At 46.0% G+C, this 18,414-nt stretch overlaps 1 protein-coding gene across 1 annotated transcript in view; it reads right to left on the bottom strand.

The window, feature by feature from the left end:
- The window catches only part of LOC147733202 (mucin-2-like), a 1,332,790-nt gene that overhangs the window by 355,567 nt on the left and 958,809 nt on the right, over positions 1-18,414 (bottom strand). Inside the window, exon 23 of the mRNA XM_086957736.1 lies at positions 18,172-18,411. Coding sequence (XP_086813862.1) covers positions 18,172-18,411 — 240 coding nt within the window. The remainder of the gene's footprint in view (positions 1-18,171; positions 18,412-18,414) is intronic.

Here is an 18,414-nt window from a genome sequence, read left to right as displayed (position 1 = left end):
AAGGCGGAAGCGCTATAAGAAAAAAACGAGAAGTTTTTTGGATTTTTATCCTTGATACTCACAGGAAAGGATTAAATAACGAGATCCCTTGGGAAAATGCAATCTGTCTCTAAGACAATAGGTTCACCCGGTATGTGCCTTGATGCCTCCAGGATCCATCTTGGTGCAAATACCTCTTCCCTTTTTAGAAGATTCCAATATGTAAATGTATCCACCAATTAATTAGCACATATGGGCTATGATATTTAATGATACGCAGTAACTATTGCATTGATTCCTATATGCATGAATATGCTTACCAACTTCAATCACTTGAGTGACTCCCAGTTGTGTCTAAATATCGTCCCCACTTGTTAGAATAAGAACGAGATATTCGTCACTGTTTACCATGGTGTAATACTGTTGACACCACTGACCTTCGAGTGACGGTGTAAAAGTATTGGAGTGAAGTCTGTTTGTGACTACTGTTGTCATTGCGACTACGGTGTAGCAATGATACTAATTTGAACCCACTTGAAACATTATAACTTGTGAGATTGCAGTCCGTTAGAGACATCGACTGCAATCGGGTTGTTTACAAACATTAGAGAAGTCCGTTCTTTGTATCTTTGGACTCACGCTAGTAGGTCGAATCTGTTTGCAACATTGTATCTTGCGAGAATGGAGCCCATTCTCGATGTCTATTTTCGCTGAGTGAAGTCCGTTGTTTATATCATTCTACCTAAAGCGCTTTTTTCGCGGGTCTCCCGCGCATCCAATCAGCTGAGACGTGTAATTAAGTCATGCCTGTTTTAAAAGGAAGTAAGTCAGGTTATCACGCCGATTTCCTTTTTCCAACGGCTGCGGGACGCTACTGGACCTATTGATCGTGGCGCCCGCGGGTTGATGCACCAGCGGTATTTATTACAACTACCGGTAAGCTCCGTACTCCGTCCCCCGCTGCAGACCCTTTGAATTATTTTTTATATTCCTAAAAAGAAATAGATTGTTGGGTTCTTATCAGCATATCCGACCGTGTTATCTTTTCATTTCCCCAGCATTTCAATACGAGGCTAAAATATCGAATTTGACAATTGCGTTCTAGTGGTTCCTGTTGCACGTGTCAACCGTCTATTATTTCTGGTAAGCCCTTAGCATTTTTGCTTAAACACCCCTAACGCATTTCAGATGTAAATCCAGCGCAGCCAGATAAAATAATATCCCGGTTCTATCTTTCTGTTTATCCCATAGCACTGCAACATAACACGTAGGGGGCAGACATATCAGCTGCGCTCCTAGTTCTCTGCAACAGGCAGTATTCTCTGGTTTCTCGGTAAGATTCGGACGCTGCCTTTTGTGTGCTGACTTGACTTAATTGAATGCCACTCTGTGCACCTCAGTTGCCTAAAACAGAACCTTTTTGTATTTCTTGTCGCATTTTCTAGGAATAATTAATTGACATTAAGAAAACAGACAAATTTACCGCAATCCACTACTGCCTTGGGCCATTTGAGTACTAGAAACTATACAATATATGGCTGAGATACCCGCCACCCCCTCTCAACACAATCCCCAAAGGAGGGAAACCGGAAACAGTTCTTGAAGTTTTTGGAAGAGGGAGGGAGTGACCCTCCCGGCCGTATTTATTAAAACAAAAAATTAAAACATTAAACAGTTTCATATTAATGTACAATTTCATTACCACATTGCGATGTTTGGCTAACCTTAACAGATTCTCTAATACAGAGGTTCTCCTAGCCGAACTAACATCCTACAAAACATTTTCTTGAAATATTGAAATTGTACATCCTAACGTTTAAGGGCCAACGGCAAGGTCGTAACCGGTGTCAAGATCCCTAACCAGAAATACCCCCCCCACCTGGGAGGGGCGACAGCACTGAGGCGTACCTCAAGTGCAAACTACCAATTTCCCTTGACTTGTCGGGGGCACCAATAAACTCGACGCCAGTTAAAGGTCGTTCGAGGACTCGTGTGAGGTTATCTAGAAGGTATCGTAGACCTCCCCCCAAACCCCGCACAACTTACCACATCTGCCGTCGCAGACGTTACTGGCCCCGGGAAATTCCCCAGGAGGGGGCTGTAACCCCTCCTACACAGGAAGGGGCCTTGACCGCCTTTCCTTTTCTTTCGGCGACCCATCCTTAGAAGGGACCGCCTCCCCGTTGAGGGGCCAAAGGCCACCTCTCCCGAGCGCTCCCATCCGTGTTGGGTGACGCCCACTCATAGGGATCTTCCAATTAGTGCTCACCGATCATGACCTTACCGCCCGACCAAAATAAATACGACAATTCTAACTAAATTACTAAATGACTAAATTACTTGAAAGACAGTAACAACAACCACTTTATTAAAACATGCATACTGATGATACTAAAGCAGGATTACTTTATTTGCAAAACATACCATCGACCATTCTTTATTGCATATTCAAAGTTATCACAATACTAATCACACCTGTAAACAAAGAATTAGAGTTACCACCTCAAACTTTATTCAAAACAACTTGCTGTCCTCAGGGGCTGGTGGGTGGGTCAAAATTGGCTCTTCGTTCCGTCTCGAGCTCACGTACAGCGAGGAGGTGCAGCTTCAGAGCACAGGAACAAGAGGATGCCTTTGGGTCTTGCGTCCCTTTTTATCCGTCTTCAGGGCGGGCGTAAACCCGCCCCTGCCTGCCCCGAGGGCGTGGCCAGCCGCGTCAGTGTCTAGGCCAGCCCACTCTAGGGCGGGAAAAAGCGCGCCCCGGCTACGCCGTTTCGGGCATACCAGCCGAGACGCGCCTCCCGCCCAAAATGGCTTCCCGGGGGGCTCGAGGTACTCTGCCATACGTTCGGGGGGACCGAGTGGTCGCCCCTTTCCATATGGCTGAGATACCCGCCACCCCCTCTCAACACAATCCCCAAAGGAGGGAAACCGGAAACAGTTCTTGAAGTTTTTGGAAGAGGGAGGGAGTGACCCTCCCGGCCGTATTTATTAAAACAAAAAATTAAAACATTAAACAGTTTCATATTAATGTACAATTTCATTACCACATTGCGATGTTTGGCTAACCTTAACAGATTCTCTAATACAGAGGTTCTCCTAGCCGAACTAACATCCTACAAAACATTTTCTTGAAATATTGAAATTGTACATCCTAACGTTTAAGGGCCAACGGCAAGGTCGTAACCGGTGTCAAGATCCCTAACCAGAAATACCCCCCCCACCTGGGAGGGGCGACAGCACTGAGGCGTACCTCAAGTGCAAACTACCAATTTCCCTTGACTTGTCGGGGGCACCAATAAACTCGACGCCAGTTAAAGGTCGTTCGAGGACTCGTGTGAGGTTATCTAGAAGGTATCGTAGACCTCCCCCCAAACCCCGCACAACTTACCACATCTGCCGTCGCAGACGTTACTGGCCCCGGGAAATTCCCCAGGAGGGGGCTGTAACCCCTCCTACACAGGAAGGGGCCTTGACCGCCTTTCCTTTTCTTTCGGCGACCCATCCTTAGAAGGGACCGCCTCCCCGTTGAGGGGCCAAAGGCCACCTCTCCCGAGCGCTCCCATCCGTGTTGGGTGACGCCCACTCATAGGGATCTTCCAATTAGTGCTCACCGATCATGACCTTACCGCCACAGGCCGGATAGTTGACCGGCTATCCGGACCCCCCCACAAAGCTCCTACCTAAAGGTCATGTTGTAACGTTTTTAACCATGCTAAGAAGTCTCCTATGAGTAACTCATTCCCCACCCGAGACAAATGCACACCATCCCCCAAATACATACTGTCATCATTAATACAGCCGTGCGAAATAGCATGCAATGTCCTGGAACGGAACAACCTACTCACTTTGTTATTAAGTTTTCTAACAGAATGATTCAAAGCAGAAATAGAAAGAGCCCCCCGCCACACCTTTCGTGGGATCATATGGGACCACGCAATTGTGCACCCCGGAACTCTCCTCGCCAACCAACTTACAGTGGAAAGCATTGCCTCCAGGAGAAGTCGTCTACCGGTGGTGACCAAATCATTGCCCCCTAAATGCACTATAACTATAGCCGGCGGTGACCTCGTCCGCCCTAACAGACCCTCGAAAAATGACTGAAACTGGTCAATACAGAGGCCGCCTCTTCCGTGGAAGGACACCCTGTACCCGTATTCCCCAGCTACGTGAATCATATCACCTGCTTTGAATACGTCCGCGGCACGCCTCACGTATGAGTGGCCCACGACCCACACCTCCTTTTTCACAGCCGGTGATGTCTGACCGCTGGCCCGGTGTTGGGTCGACTGCATAGTCCGCCCGCCTCGTAGGCTTGCGTAACTGAAAACCAAACAAAAACAAGAAGCGTGAGTACATTATTACAGCTTCACAACATGTGCAACCGCACGTATCTCTTATAACAATTGGAGGACCAACGCCCCACTCGTTTCACTTGTTCAACATTAAGACCCCTGGCTGTAGCTTCCGTAGCAGCCCCTATCCGAAAGGAATGGGTCCCAAATTCGCCCGGGTTCAAGCCCGCAGCGGCAATTGACATCACAAGCACCCGCTGAAACTGAAATTTCGTCAGTGGGGTGGCGTCTGCGTGTCTTAACAAAGTCCCCCCCCATGATGCCACCCTTCGTGCTAGGTAATCTTCTAAACACTTTACCGGACACATGGAGGACCCGGGAATCCTGCGTATGATCACGCAGTCACCCATCCCATCTTGATCAGTCTTGGACCTTACAAAGGAGACAGTCATTGTTTCTCCCCTGATCTGAACGTGTTCCTGGCACAAACCCCCTGCCACATCCAGTTTGTTCCTTGCAACTAGTTCGCTTACCCGCATCGCCCCGTGAAATGCTAGCGTAAAAGCAGCTCGGAACAGCACCGCCTCAAACTGAGATGAACATGTGGCCGGGAGTGTGGCCAACAACTGGGACAATCTATCCAAACCTATCGGGCGCCTTTCATCTACTCTGCGACCCTCAAGGCGTTGCCACCCACGCAGCGCTTTCTGTACAACGAAAGACGCTGTCGGGTCCTGGATAGCGTGTGCTCTGGCAACAAAGGAAATGGCAGCACGATGCCTCTGGGCCGTAGCCACCGATTTCCCAGCCCTACGTAAGGACATCAGAAAATTCACCACCCATTCCTCGTGACCCCAAAGCCGCTCTCTATCAGTCCCCAAAAAGGCTAAATAGGACCGAAACGCCCCTTCGTATGCCTTCCTCGTCCTTGGTGCTAGACTCTCTCCCACGAGGTGACGAAGTTCGGGGCACCGAGAGACCAGAGAGCTTCGGGAAAGGGTGCCGGCTCTGGGTCCGCTGAGGGAAGGAAACCCGAGAAAGCCTGCATTTGAAAACGAGACAGTGCATCAGCCGCCTGATTCATTACCCCTGGGACATGTTTTGCTCTGAATAGCACATTCAGTTGCATACACAGTAAAACAATTTCTTTGAGCAGTCTTAAAATCAGTTTACAACGTGCTGCCTGACTATTGATGCACTCAACCACGGTCATATTGTCAGACCAAAATATGACAGAGTGATCTTTGAACCCTTCGAGCCAGGTTCTCAGGGCCACCAATATGGGAAAAAGTTCCAGGAAAGCAATATTAGTTGTCAGACCACTGTCATGCCACCATGTCGGCCACCTCTGTGCCGACCATTTTGTGCCAAAGATGGCACCAAAACCTATGCTTCCTGCTGAATCTGTCCATAGCCCCAGCTCGTCAGAGGACACGGCTGGTTTGTTCCAGACCACTCGACCATTAAAATCCGCCAGAAATGCTAACCAAATACGCATGTCCTGGCGGACCTCAGCCGATAGTCTCGTGCGATGATGGCCCTCCTTTAGGCCGACCATAGCTTGGGAAATTGACCGGGAAAAGGGGCGGGCCATTGGTATAACCCTCAGGGCAAAATTCAACTGTCCCACCAACTGCTGTAGTTGATGCAGCGTAACTTTAGATGCATTTATACATACTTGCAGGGTTGCCCTGAACTTCCCCACTTTGTCAGCTGGCAAACGAAAACAACCCTCACTGGAATCTAACTCGATCCCCAGAAACTCAAGGCAAGTCGCAGGACCCACCGTCTTACCTGGTGCCAATGGCACACCAAACTGTTTCATTAACCCACAAAATTCGGCCAAGGCCTGGCCACATTCGAGATCCCCGGCTGCCCCAAGGAACAAAAAATCATCAAGGTAATGCATTACATGTTGGAAACCCGTCTTCTTTGTGAAGACCCATTGTAGAAAACTACTAAATTTCTCGAAATAAGCACAAGATATAGAGCACCCCATCGGCATACACCTATCCATGTAATAACAACCCTGAAACATGAATTCCAGGAGACGCTGGTCGTCTGGGTGTACCGGGAGCAGTCGGAACGCTGATTCGATATCTGATTTCGCCATCAGCGCCCCGGGCCCCAGGCGATTCAAAATGGCTACGGCCTCATCGAAGGATGCGTACCGCACCGAACACACTTCTGGATCTATTGCATCGTTTACAGAAAGACCACGTGGAGCTGATAAATTATGAATCAGTCGAAACTCGCCTGGATCCTTCTTGGGGACCACCCCTAAAGGGGAACAAACAAAATTCTGGACCGGGGGTACGCTAAACGGGCCGGCGACCTGACCTCGAGTTACCTCTTTCCGGATCTTATCCTGTACTACGGTCGTATGCCGCAGGACGGAAAGTTGATTTTTACATTTTTCCACACCCTGAAAGTCCCCTACCGGGATGCCGAAACCATACGAAAAACCGTTCCGCAGCACCCCAGCAGAAGTACGATCCGGGTATTCACTGAGCCAGGGAATCATCGCCAAGGTATCAATCGGGGTAGGTAAAGGCGCCCCTCGGACTATATTAGACCTGTTTGGCGCCTCCTCTCCCCCCATTATCACCCGTTTTGGCTCTGCACGTGGACTCAGGATGGGACGACCCGCATCCACTACATTCATGTTTAAATTTACACGATCCCTGTGGCCTAGTACATTTACCTCTGTTGAAATTAAAGCAGAACCCCCTTTTTCCTGTATTGCCGGCAGGTCTCGAGTAATCTTCGGTACCCGTACCTGAACGAAAGGGCGTCCCCCCATAATGGCGGGAGGATTCGCCAACATTACTTCCTACCAATGGCATTTTCAACATACCCGTCTCCTTCATTTTATCCCATGTCAAAGAATCGTAACAATCCCAGGTTAAGCTTTTGTTATGCTCCTTCGCCTTTCTAAACAGATTATCGTAGCAGAACCAATGGTTACCCTGGTGCGATGTCGAGTACCCCATGATTCGCGCTTGATAGGTTGGCAACTCGGAAAGCAACTCAGGCCTACGTTCCCCTAAGATCGACGTAAAAATTCCCCATGCCTTGCCCCAATTGCCAATATTCTCGTTCACTTTAAAGGCGGCCATTTTCGCGCGCCAAACACTCGGGTGCATGAGATCCTTCTGACCCTTAACATGCTCCACCTCATAATGATCAACAAGCAACGAGAAGATGTTCACATATTCCCCTGCCCAAATTTTTTCCTTAATCGCCAAAGGAACATGTTGACCCAATCTTTCTCTACGAGAGGGTGCTGACTCATCCCTCGCAATCGGCAATGGCCGCTTACCTGCACCGGACGCTGCCTCTGCGGTCGTACTCGTCCCTGGTGTCTTGTCCACTACTGCAGCCGGCACGGACACCTTGGCTGCCTCCCGTTTCTCACGCAGTTGCTTCATCAGCGCCTGCGCTTCGACAGCCGTGGCGCCCTCGTTACCTTTACCCAACCACGCTGCCAATTGTGCTGCCAGCTCGGGCGGCATATCGTCCTCGGACACGGGGGTGACCACAACGGGAATCGGATTCCCCTCCTCCGGCACGGGAGTTGGTGCCTCGAGCGGGGCACTGGGACCCGGGATGTCTTCTCCCACTGCTCCCCTCCTGGGCCTCTTGTTTTTCCCTCCCGGGGCTGCTCCCGCCAAAGGACGTTTTGGTCTCCCTTCCTCGTTCTTATCCACCCGCTTCTTTAGTTCGGACATCTCCTTCATGAGAACACGCAGCATCTGTTCAGTAGTCATGCGTTTTCCCGCCTTCTTCGGCATTCTCCAACGGAGTAACTGTAAAACAAACAAGAACGATTAAAACGCTCAAAATTGGCTCTTCGTTCCGTCTCGAGCTCACGTACAGCGAGGAGGTGCAGCTTCAGAGCACAGGAACAAGAGGATGCCTTCGGGTCTTGCGTCCCTTTTTATCCGTCTTCAGGGCGGGCGTAAACCCGCCCCTGCCTGCCCCGAGGGCGTGGCCAGCCGCGTCAGTGTCTAGGCCAGCCCACTCTAGGGCGGGAAAAAGCGCGCCCCGGCTACGCCGCTTCGGGCATACCAGCCGAGACGCGCCTCCCGCCCAAAATGGCTTCCCGGGGGGCTCGAGGTACTCTGCCATACGTTCGGGGGGACCGAGTGGTCGCCCCTTTCCATAATCAATGTAAGTCAGCGTGAACATTAACAATTTTCACCTTTAGTTCGAATATAAAAATGTTTTTTTAAAAATAGAGGCTTTTCGTGAATAAGATCCGTTTTCTGAACTAGGTACTTAAATAGCAATATTATGAAAACAAACGCTAGTTATTCGTATCTTTACCTTTGCAGTTTTAAACAGAATTTTACTAAGAAAATAAAGTTAGAACTACTGCTGCTGCCCCGGCCTCGGCAAATATAGATATCTGCTGTTTTAGGTAAGAAACGTGGTACCTGTGTTAAAATAATCTAGGAACCCGACCTAGCAAGTTCTTGAATGAATTTATTAAGTCCTTTTACCAATACTATGTAGTCCAAAATAAAGAAATACTTGCTGGCTGCAACCATTTTCATTGCATAGAGTATATATGCCGATTGACTAGCATACATTTAGGTAACATTTACCATATCCCTTCAACTATATTGAGTGACAGGATACAAGATACAAGCCCATATATATTCAGTGAGTTCGGGCTTAATGTAGATAATGTATCAATTGTGTATCAAGAACACTATCATCAGGGGAATGTTTAGAATACACCTGCATATATGTACTTCTAGCCATTGTGTATTGATTACTCTAGCATCCAATACACTTTGGCTATGGATTTCCTAGAGAAAATTAATGAAAGGCTCTAAATTTTCATAAGACGTTGTCCTATTAATATATGCTACACTACTGCTCAAATATAATATCTTAAAGTTTGTACCCTATGCAGCCTTATATTTGGCTACATGAGTAGGGAGTTGACGATATGTAAAGCTGTTTGCATGTTTTTGTGTATAGAGGTGCCGATGTAAATATAAGTTATCCAAAAAGAGAATCTGAATTGCTGTACATGTCTTTCAGATTGTACATGTGACTCCTGAAGAAGGCGTTCCTGTGATAACGCCGAAACGCGCGTCGAGAAGAAGATTAACATTGTCCACCATTGTCTTAGGAATTAAGAATTTATGATGTTATTTGGAATGCTGTATTGTGTTGAGACTTTACAATAGGTCGAAAGTCCTATTAATTTTATATGTCAGGAATTTTATGTTTTTAATCTGAGTATATATACTTAATAATAAACAAAATTTTGTATTTTTTAATTACTTGTTTTGCTTGTTACTTATCGTTTGCTCCCTCATGTTATTGCATCTGTTTTTCTTGTTTGCATTGTCTAAATGTTGACTACCATCCGTTATAAAAGTACTTCACCTGTGGCTGTTTGGGGTCAGATTGCTGAAGGGCACAAACCTTTCAGATTGTACATGTGACTCCTGAAGAAGGCGTTCCTGTGATAACGCCGAAACGCGCGTCGAGAAGAAGATTAACATTGTCCACCATTGTCTTAGGAATTAAGAATTTATGATGTTATTTGGAATGCTGTTTTGTGTTGAGACTTTACAATAGGTCGAAAGTCCTATTAATTTTATATGTCAGGAATTTTATGTTTTTAATCTGAGTATATATACTTAATAATAAACAAAATTTTGTATTTTTTAATTACTTGTTTTGCTTGTTACTTATTGTTTGCTCCCTCATGTTATTGCATCTGTTTTTCTTGTTTGCATTGTCTAAATGTTGACTACCATCCGTTATAAAAGTACTTCACCTGTGGCTGTTTGGGGTCAGATTGCTGAAGTGCACAAACCTTTGTGCATTGTAGACTACAATAGGCACATGGGTGGTGTTGATAGTGTACATCAGAGGTTGGAACCTTACACTGCTATTTATCAGGCTTACATTTGGTATAAGAAGTTGGCCATCCATCTTTTCAATTTATCAACTTTTAATGCTTTTGTTTTGTTGTGTTCAAGGCATGTTCTCCAGCGTCAAAGATGACTTTTGTTCAGTTTCAGGAGTCCGTGATAGGCAGCCTTGTTGTAGTGGAACAGGTACGTGTTTCTAGAGTTGGAGTGGTGGAGGATGTGGCTAGATTAAAAGATTGTCACTTTCCTGCTTTAACTCCTCCCACACCCAAAAAAACAATTCCTGTACGAGATGTAGAGTCTGATTGCGAAGAGTTATGCAGAAGGAAAGTCATATGTACTGTGCTGATTGTCCTTCTAATCCTGGGCTATATGTGCCTAAATGTTTCAGATTGTATCACACTCAAATGATATTTTGGAAGCAACCGTCAGTCTAATAGTGTACTGCCGTGTCTGTATGTCTTTTTTATTTTTTGTTCAGTTTCACGTTTGGCATTAGAAGGATGTTCTTTAGTTACCACTGTTGTGTTTGTAGTTATAGTTTGGTATCTAGTTCCGATTGGTTTGTGTTTTCTTTCTTGTCAAAAAAACATTTGACAGTGTGCGTGGACTGGTGCTTGGCTGGTGGTGTGCATGGACTGGCACTTGGCTGGCAGTGTGCGTGGACTAGCGTTTAGCTGGCGGTCTGCGTGGAACGGTGCTTGGCTGGTGGTGTGCGTGGACTGGCGCTTGGCTGGTGGGGTTTGTGGGCTGGTGCTTGGCTCGAGGTGTGCGTGGGCGGCGCATGGCTGGCAGTGTGCTTGAGCTTGCGGCTTGTCTGGTGGTGTGCGTGGGCTGGCGCTTGGCTGGCGGTGTGTGAATAGTGACTTGCTGCTGGTCATTACACACTTTACTAGCCAAACGCCACTGCAACCCCTACATCAACCATCAGCTGGTGTGATTACTGTGTCAGATTCCAGAAATTTCTATCACAGAATCTGTTTGAGGTTTGCAAGGGATTCTGGGTAACAGACCTGGTGAGAGCCAGACAAGTCAACCCATCCTGGTTTCCCATTGGTATCTAGTTTTCAAAAATATTTAAGTGTGCTAGATTTCCCTAGGTGCTGCCAGAGCTGGGGTTCAAAATCTACACCTAGGCACTAAAAAAAAAAAAATCCCAGTTTTCACTGTAAAAATGTGGTGTGTCCATGTTGCGTTTTGGGCCGTATCCTGCTATGGACAAAGGGCCTACCACCACAAGTTGAGGTACCATTTTCTCAGAAGACAGTGGGGAAGGCGGGGTGGGTGGAATTTTGAGGATCCACGCAGATTCCAGATCATTCCATGACAGCAATGTGAGGAAAATGTGTTTTTTAGGCACTTTGCAAAAAAAGGGTCAGTTTTGACTGTAAAAATGGGGTTTGTCCTGTGCTCTCCATGCCACTGGAATCAAGCAATCCTGGCTGAAGTTGGGTGAAACCCCGAAAACGGTCCTAGGATGCTTGTTTCTAGTCCAGGGAGGACCTGGCTTGGCAGTTCGGGCTGGACAGTCCCATGAAACACAGGGTCATTTGCATATGGCTGGATTCAAAGTGGAGTAGCATGGTGAGCAAAAAAACGATGGACTTACGCCCAGATCTCTGTACTGGGGTGAATGTATGACATTGTTCCGCATTCTGTCCATCAACTGTTGTTTTTGCATTTGTGTCACCCCGAGTAGGACGGGTGTGCTCAGACGTGTGTCCCGTGCGCTCCATGCCACTGGAATCAAGCTATCCTGGCTGAAGAGGGGTGAAACCCTAAAACCGGTCATAGGATGCTTGTTTCCAGTCCAGGGAGGACCTGGCTTGCCAGTTTGGGCTGGACTGTTCCCGTGAGGCACAGGGTCAAGACTGATTTGCACGTGGCTGGGTTGAAACTGGAATGGCATGGTGAGCAAAAAAACGATGGATTAATGCTCAGATCTCTGTACTTGGGTGAATGTACGACATTGTTCTGCATTCTGTCCATCAACTGTTGTTTTTGCATTTGTCACCCCGAGTGGGACGGGTATGCTCAGACGTGAGTCCTGTGCTCTCCATGCCACTGGAATCAAGCTATTCTGGCTGAAGAGGGGTGAAACCCTAAAACCGGTCATAGGATGCTTGTTTCCAGTCCAGGGAGGACCTGGCTTGCCAGTTTGGGCTGGACTGTTCCCGTGAGGCACAGGGTCAAGACTGATTTGCACGTGGCTGGGTTGAAACTGGAATGGCATGGTGAGCAAAAAAACGATGGATTAATGCTCAGATCTCTGTACTTGGGTGAATGTACGACATTGTTCTGCATTCTGTCCATCAACTGTTGTTTTTGCATTTGTCACCCCGAGGTCCTAGGATGCGTGTTTCCAGTTTAGGGAGGACCTGGCTTGGCAGTTCGGGCTGGACTGTTCCCATGAGGCACAGGGTCAAGACTGATTTGCATATGGCTGCGTTCAAACTGATATGGCTTGGTTAGCAAAAAAACGATGGATTTATGCCCAGATCTCTGTACTGGGGAGAATGTATTCCATTGTTCTGCATTCTGTCCATCAACTCTTGTTTTTGCATTTATATCACCCCGAGTGGGACAGTATGCTCAGACGTGAGTCTCGTGCTCTCCATGCGAGTGGAATCAAGTTGTCCTGGCTGAAGAGTGGTGAAACCCCTAAATCGTTCCTAGGATCCTTGTTTCCAGTCCAGGGAGGACCTGGCTTGGCAATTCGGGCTGGACTGTTCCCATGAGGCACAGGGTCAAGACTGATTTGCATATGGCTGGGTTCAAACTGGAATGGCATGGTGAGCAAAACAACAATGGATTTAGGCCCAGATCTCGGTACTGGGGTGAATGTATCAGTTTGTTCTGCATTCTGTCCCTCAACTGTTGTTTTTGCACTTGTCACCCCGAGTGGGACGGGTATCCTCAGATGTGTGTCCCGTGCTCTCCATGCCACTGGAATCAAGCTATCCTGGCTGAAGAGGGCTGAAACTCCAAAACTGGCCCTAGGATGCTTGTTTCCAGTCCAGGGAGGACCTGGCTTGGCAGTTCGGGCTGGACTATTCCCATGAGGTACAGGGTCAAGACTGATTTGCACATGGCTGGGTTCAAACTGGAATGGCATGGTGAGCAAAAAAACTATAGATGTATGCCCAGATCTCTGTACTGGGTCGAATGCATGACATTGTTCTGCATTTTGTCCATCAACTGTTGTTTTTGCATTTGCCACCCTGAGTGGGACAGGTATGCTCAGACGTGAGTCCTGTGCTCTTCATGCCACTAGAATCAAGCTATCCTGGCTGAAAAGGGGTGAAACTCCGAAACCGGTCCTAGGATGCTTGTTTCTAGTCCAGGGAGGACCTAGCTTGGCAGTTCGGGCTGGACTGTTCCCATGAAGCACAGGGTCAAGACTGAATTGCATATGGCTGGGTTCAAACTGGAATGGCATGGTGAGCTAAATAAACGATGGATTTAGGCCGAGATCTCTGTACTGGGGTGAATGTATGACATTGTTCTGCATTCTGCCCATCAACTGTTGTTTTTGCATTTGTCACCCCGAGTGGGACGTGTATGCTCAGATGCGAGTCTCGTGCTCTCCATGTCACGGGAATCAAACTATCCTGGCTGAAGAGTGGTGAAACCCTGAAACCGGTCCTAGGATGCCTGTTTCCAGTCCAGGGAGGATCTGGCTTGGCAGTTCAGGCTGGACTGTTCCCATGAGGCACAGGGTAAAGACTGATTTGCATATGGCTGGGTTCAAACTGGAATGGCATGGTGAGCAAAAAAACAATGGATTTAGGCCCAGATCTCTGTACTGGGGTGAATGTATGACATTGTTCTGCATTCTGTCCATCAACTGTTGTTTTTGTGAAATGGCTTCCTGGCACCTTCTTAGCTCTTTAACACAAACCAAAAAACATTCACAAAAACTGACGATAAAAAAAAAGTGCAAAGCATTTGTTGGATGACAACACTAATTTCTTTTTCACATACATTAGTGAAATTACTTCATGTTTGGGGAGAAACCACTATATATATTTAAATGTAGGTCTAAGGGAGAGGGCTGCTATCATTATTACTAACAGTAGTACAATATTTCAAAATTGTCATTGCCTGTTGTAGGTGTCAGTTTTCACACACCACACTCACGTGGTAGTGCCAATCGGAAGTAGCACATATACTTTACAGAGTAGGAAGTTCACTGTCAACAGTCAAAAGCGACTTTAAAGCACTTCTCAAAAACTCTTCAGTTTCCTTCAGGATAACTAAATAGGCTAGGAATAATTGCCCTCAAGTGGCAATTTATACTTAAGAGGGGTATCTTTTGGGCCTTGTAGAAAGCAAGATTGGCTGAAATAACTCTAACATGAGCTTTCAAAGTTGCTGTTACTGGGCAAAGATCCAAAATGTGTCTCTTTAAATACGCAGACATTGATGAAATACAAAAGGTATGGCATTTTTCTGAAGAGAAACATTTCCCACATAGTAACTTGGTACCTGACCTTGGACAGGTGACAGAGTTTGCCCAAGGCCTAAAAACCTTAAGAATCGGCTATCCTGATTTTGTGGAAGATTGTTTATGGCTTAATATTTTATTAAATTCAATAAAGATGGGCCTGATTTGCAAAGAGATTGCCCTTGCTTTAGGAAGTCTTAGTAATAATGGATCTGATTATCAAACTGTTCCTCTGTCTTAAGATAGCATCAACACAGTTTTTTGCATGGGTTTAGTTTGACAGCATCTTCAGCCAAGGCTAACCTTAGGAAATAGGCCCATGTTTCCTGACTTGAGTATTTCTCAAGACTTAAGCCATGAACATTCATTGGTCAATATTTATGAGCTAACAAAGTTAATTAAAGGTAAATGGAATACATTGTCTGTTCTAAGAGTACATTTGCCTTCAAATCATTAGACCCATAGAGAAATGATCATTATACAGACACTGAAGGCTGGAAAGCAAAGGGAACGATGATCTCCACAATGAGTGCCATACATTTGCAGGGTATGAAAAAAGAGAATATCTTTGTGAGAAAAGGATAATTTTTTTCATTGTCATGAAAAGCACCACATGTGAGAACTCTAACCCTTTTTGAATATAGTCTTATAGCCTGCTGCTGAGGACTATACCAGTTTTTAAAGGTCCTGAACCCAGGTTATAGGCTGAGCCGCAGGCAAGGGAAAAAAAGGCCTTTAACAATTGGTATAGGCAACAGGGGTATAAGGCTATTAGAACATTCCACCTAGTGAGGGTAGAATTCTCTAAATTAAAAAGGGAGCAACTGAGAGACAGACATTAGAATGTATACCAGGCATTATAAGCCACAAACCACGTCATTGTCTTCAATGGAGCTCCAAACAAACACATTTTCAAATATAGTGTTATAGCCTGCCGTAGCGATCTATGCCGGCCATTAAAGGCCCACTCCAGAATTAAAGCCCAAGCCAAAGGTGGGCTATAAGGCTATTAGAACATTATGCCATTAGAGGGCAGCGAGTCACAGGTGATTTAACCCCCTCGCGCTCCATGAGGCCTTTATTCACAGCAATAGCTGTGAACCACAAACATTGGCATGTTGTAGCTCTGGGCTTTTACCAGCCACTAGAAGCCTGTAACCCTCCATTGTCTTCAATGGAGCTCCCACCATTCCAATGTTCTAATATTGCTTGTGAGAAATCAGGACCTTTTTGCAGTGTCCTCCCACTTTTTGCCCCCATTTTGAATACAAGGTGCTTTTTGGCAGTGCCCTGGCATCTGTAAATCAGACCCATGACCTGTGCCCTGATTAAAAGTGTATGGCGATTAGTAATATTTAAAATTGGCACTGACAGACCCATGTAGTCCCTAGCATATGATAAGGCAAGAAGGATTTAAACTACCTATATGTCCTAGTAAATAATAGGGCAAGGAGGTCTAGAGGCCCAGTGATTCTCCTGCACTCGAGTGTGTACTGCTGTGTTGCCTGCTGTCATTTTAAAGGCAGCCCTGCTTTGCAGACTCCTTTAAAATTAAATAATATTGAAATTCAATGTTGGAATGTACTTCCAAAGTAGTGATCTACCTCATTTGTATATATGTCACCCCTAAGTTCTCACCTAGGTACCCCAGGGGTTGGGTGCCATGCAAGTATAAGTTGGGACGTCATAAAAGATGTTTTATATTCTCTGGTGAGGGAAAAGCTGCCAAATTCATTTTTCACCATTGTAGATAACTTGCTGCATAGGCTAACATTGCAATGTTTTATTTAAGTACAAATATTGAAAGGAATTAGCTAAAATATTAATCAAACTATCAAGATGTTAGTTATGAGAAATCCAATTACTTGTTCATTTATGATAACTATCACAGAAAATACGTTATTAAACATTCTTTTCTCTAAGCCAAATCCCAGTCTTCCAGCTGCCCTTTCATGATTGGCTAGCCTCAACTAGGCTGGGCAAGCTGTCTTATGAGGTGAAGTAGCCTGCTAGAGAGACAATGGATTTCCTGTAAGAGGGGAACTTCCGCTGCAGAAGCTACAGGCAGGAAGGGTGTGAAGTGGCCAAACCAGTCTTCAAAAGGAGAGTGACACTCTAGGCCAGCAGAGGGTCACCCCCACATCCTGTAACCCCTGCCACACAGGAGCCCCTGTAATTAGATTAGGATGAAGGCTGGAAGATGAGTGTTAGGGAATACTAGTAACACCAGTCGATTGGCTTAGCTGATCTAGCCTCCAAGGAGAGGTTTTCTCTATCTTGGGAGAATAGTGCTTTCCGGGGTAAGAATATGTCACACTTTGGAGAAAGTAGTCATACAATTGGTTGGCACCCTGCTTCACATTAGTCAGGGATGCCCCCTTCTAAAGCTCAGAAACACTACGTAAATATGGAAGAGCTGCCAAGCAACTCAGATCTGCTGCCTGCAGCCGCAAGGAGACGAAAGACTACAATGCTGGAAACCTTAAATGCACCCCAAAGGTCTGCATGCTAAAAGACTGCCCCTGCTGCACATTGTTGGTCTACAGCCCTAAGGAATTTGCCTTGCTTCAAGCAGAATTAAGGAGTACACTCCGTGGAAGCTACAGGTAGCAGAGCCGACCTGCATCTTCTCCATTAAAAAGTCTCCATCCTCGACTGTGTCTAGTGAACTTTTAAGAAATTTGGTCAGGAATATAGTGGGAATTGTTGTCTCAACATCCCAAGGACCATTTTAGAGATTCTAGACCCCTGGATTTGTGTTGTTGACACTTTGAACCCACAAGAACATTTTCAAGAAGAAGTTCCAGAAGCTTGGAGAAGTTTCGATCAATGCTTTTAAAAAGCTCATTAAGTTGATCGGGTGCACAGTGGGAGTTGTGGTCCCAGACCCCAGAGGCAAACTAGAGCATCTGAACACTTGACTGATGCTGCGGACCACTTTCCTGCATCATCAATAAATACTTTTGGAAGTAAGCGTAAATGTGTTACATCATGGGTGGCCTGACCTCCAAACTTTTTCCTTGTCAAGCACAACCTACTTTATTTTACCCCTTTGAGCATTGTCTGCTTTTAAGTGCCAATTTACTTTTAGTCTTTAAAAATTCATATTCCAGGTTCCCTACAATTAATGTTGGTTGTTTTGGTGTCTTTTTGTTCGTAGAAATAGAATCTATTTTTATGAATTAGTGTTGGATTTTTATTGGGTGTTGTATCTTACTTATTTAATGTATTGATGTTTTAAATGCTTTACACACCTGTCTCCCAAGTTAAGCCTGCCTGCTGGTTGCCAGCTACCAAGGGTTGAGCAAGAGAGTAATTGAGAGACCTTGACTGGACCTTTTATTCGACTGAGGCCTTATTACTAGTGGTAGGTCCCTACTTATCACTACTAACAATCCACTTTCCCACACTGCATATCAAAGTAGCTCTTTGTATTTAAATGGATTGGGTAAAATGATACCGATGCATCTTGACAAAGTGCTTCTTAATGTCTGCTGCCTGACTTGTACCGTGTTAATAGCTATATCCACATCTTCTATCTGAGATGTACCTGAGAGTGACAGGCAGCAAACACATCACTGATAATGATTTTACAGTCCTTCAGGGCTGCAGTCTTCCGCTTAGGGTTGATAATGCATGCATCTGGGGAAATGTTTGCATTTGGGCACATGGGTGAACTCTTCCAACTATTCCCGAATTCCAGTGCAGTTCCCACAGTGACTTGGCTCCTGGTTCTGAAGTCATTGTTTCTGTCATCATCGTAGTTTCCGCAGAGACCGCAAACTTTGCCCTG

Source organism: Lissotriton vulgaris, chromosome 2_1 (genome assembly GCF_964263255.1).
Source record: "Lissotriton vulgaris chromosome 2_1, aLisVul1.2, whole genome shotgun sequence".
NCBI lineage: Eukaryota > Metazoa > Chordata > Amphibia > Caudata > Salamandridae > Lissotriton > Lissotriton vulgaris.
This window is presented reverse-complemented; position numbering and strand designations above follow the sequence as displayed.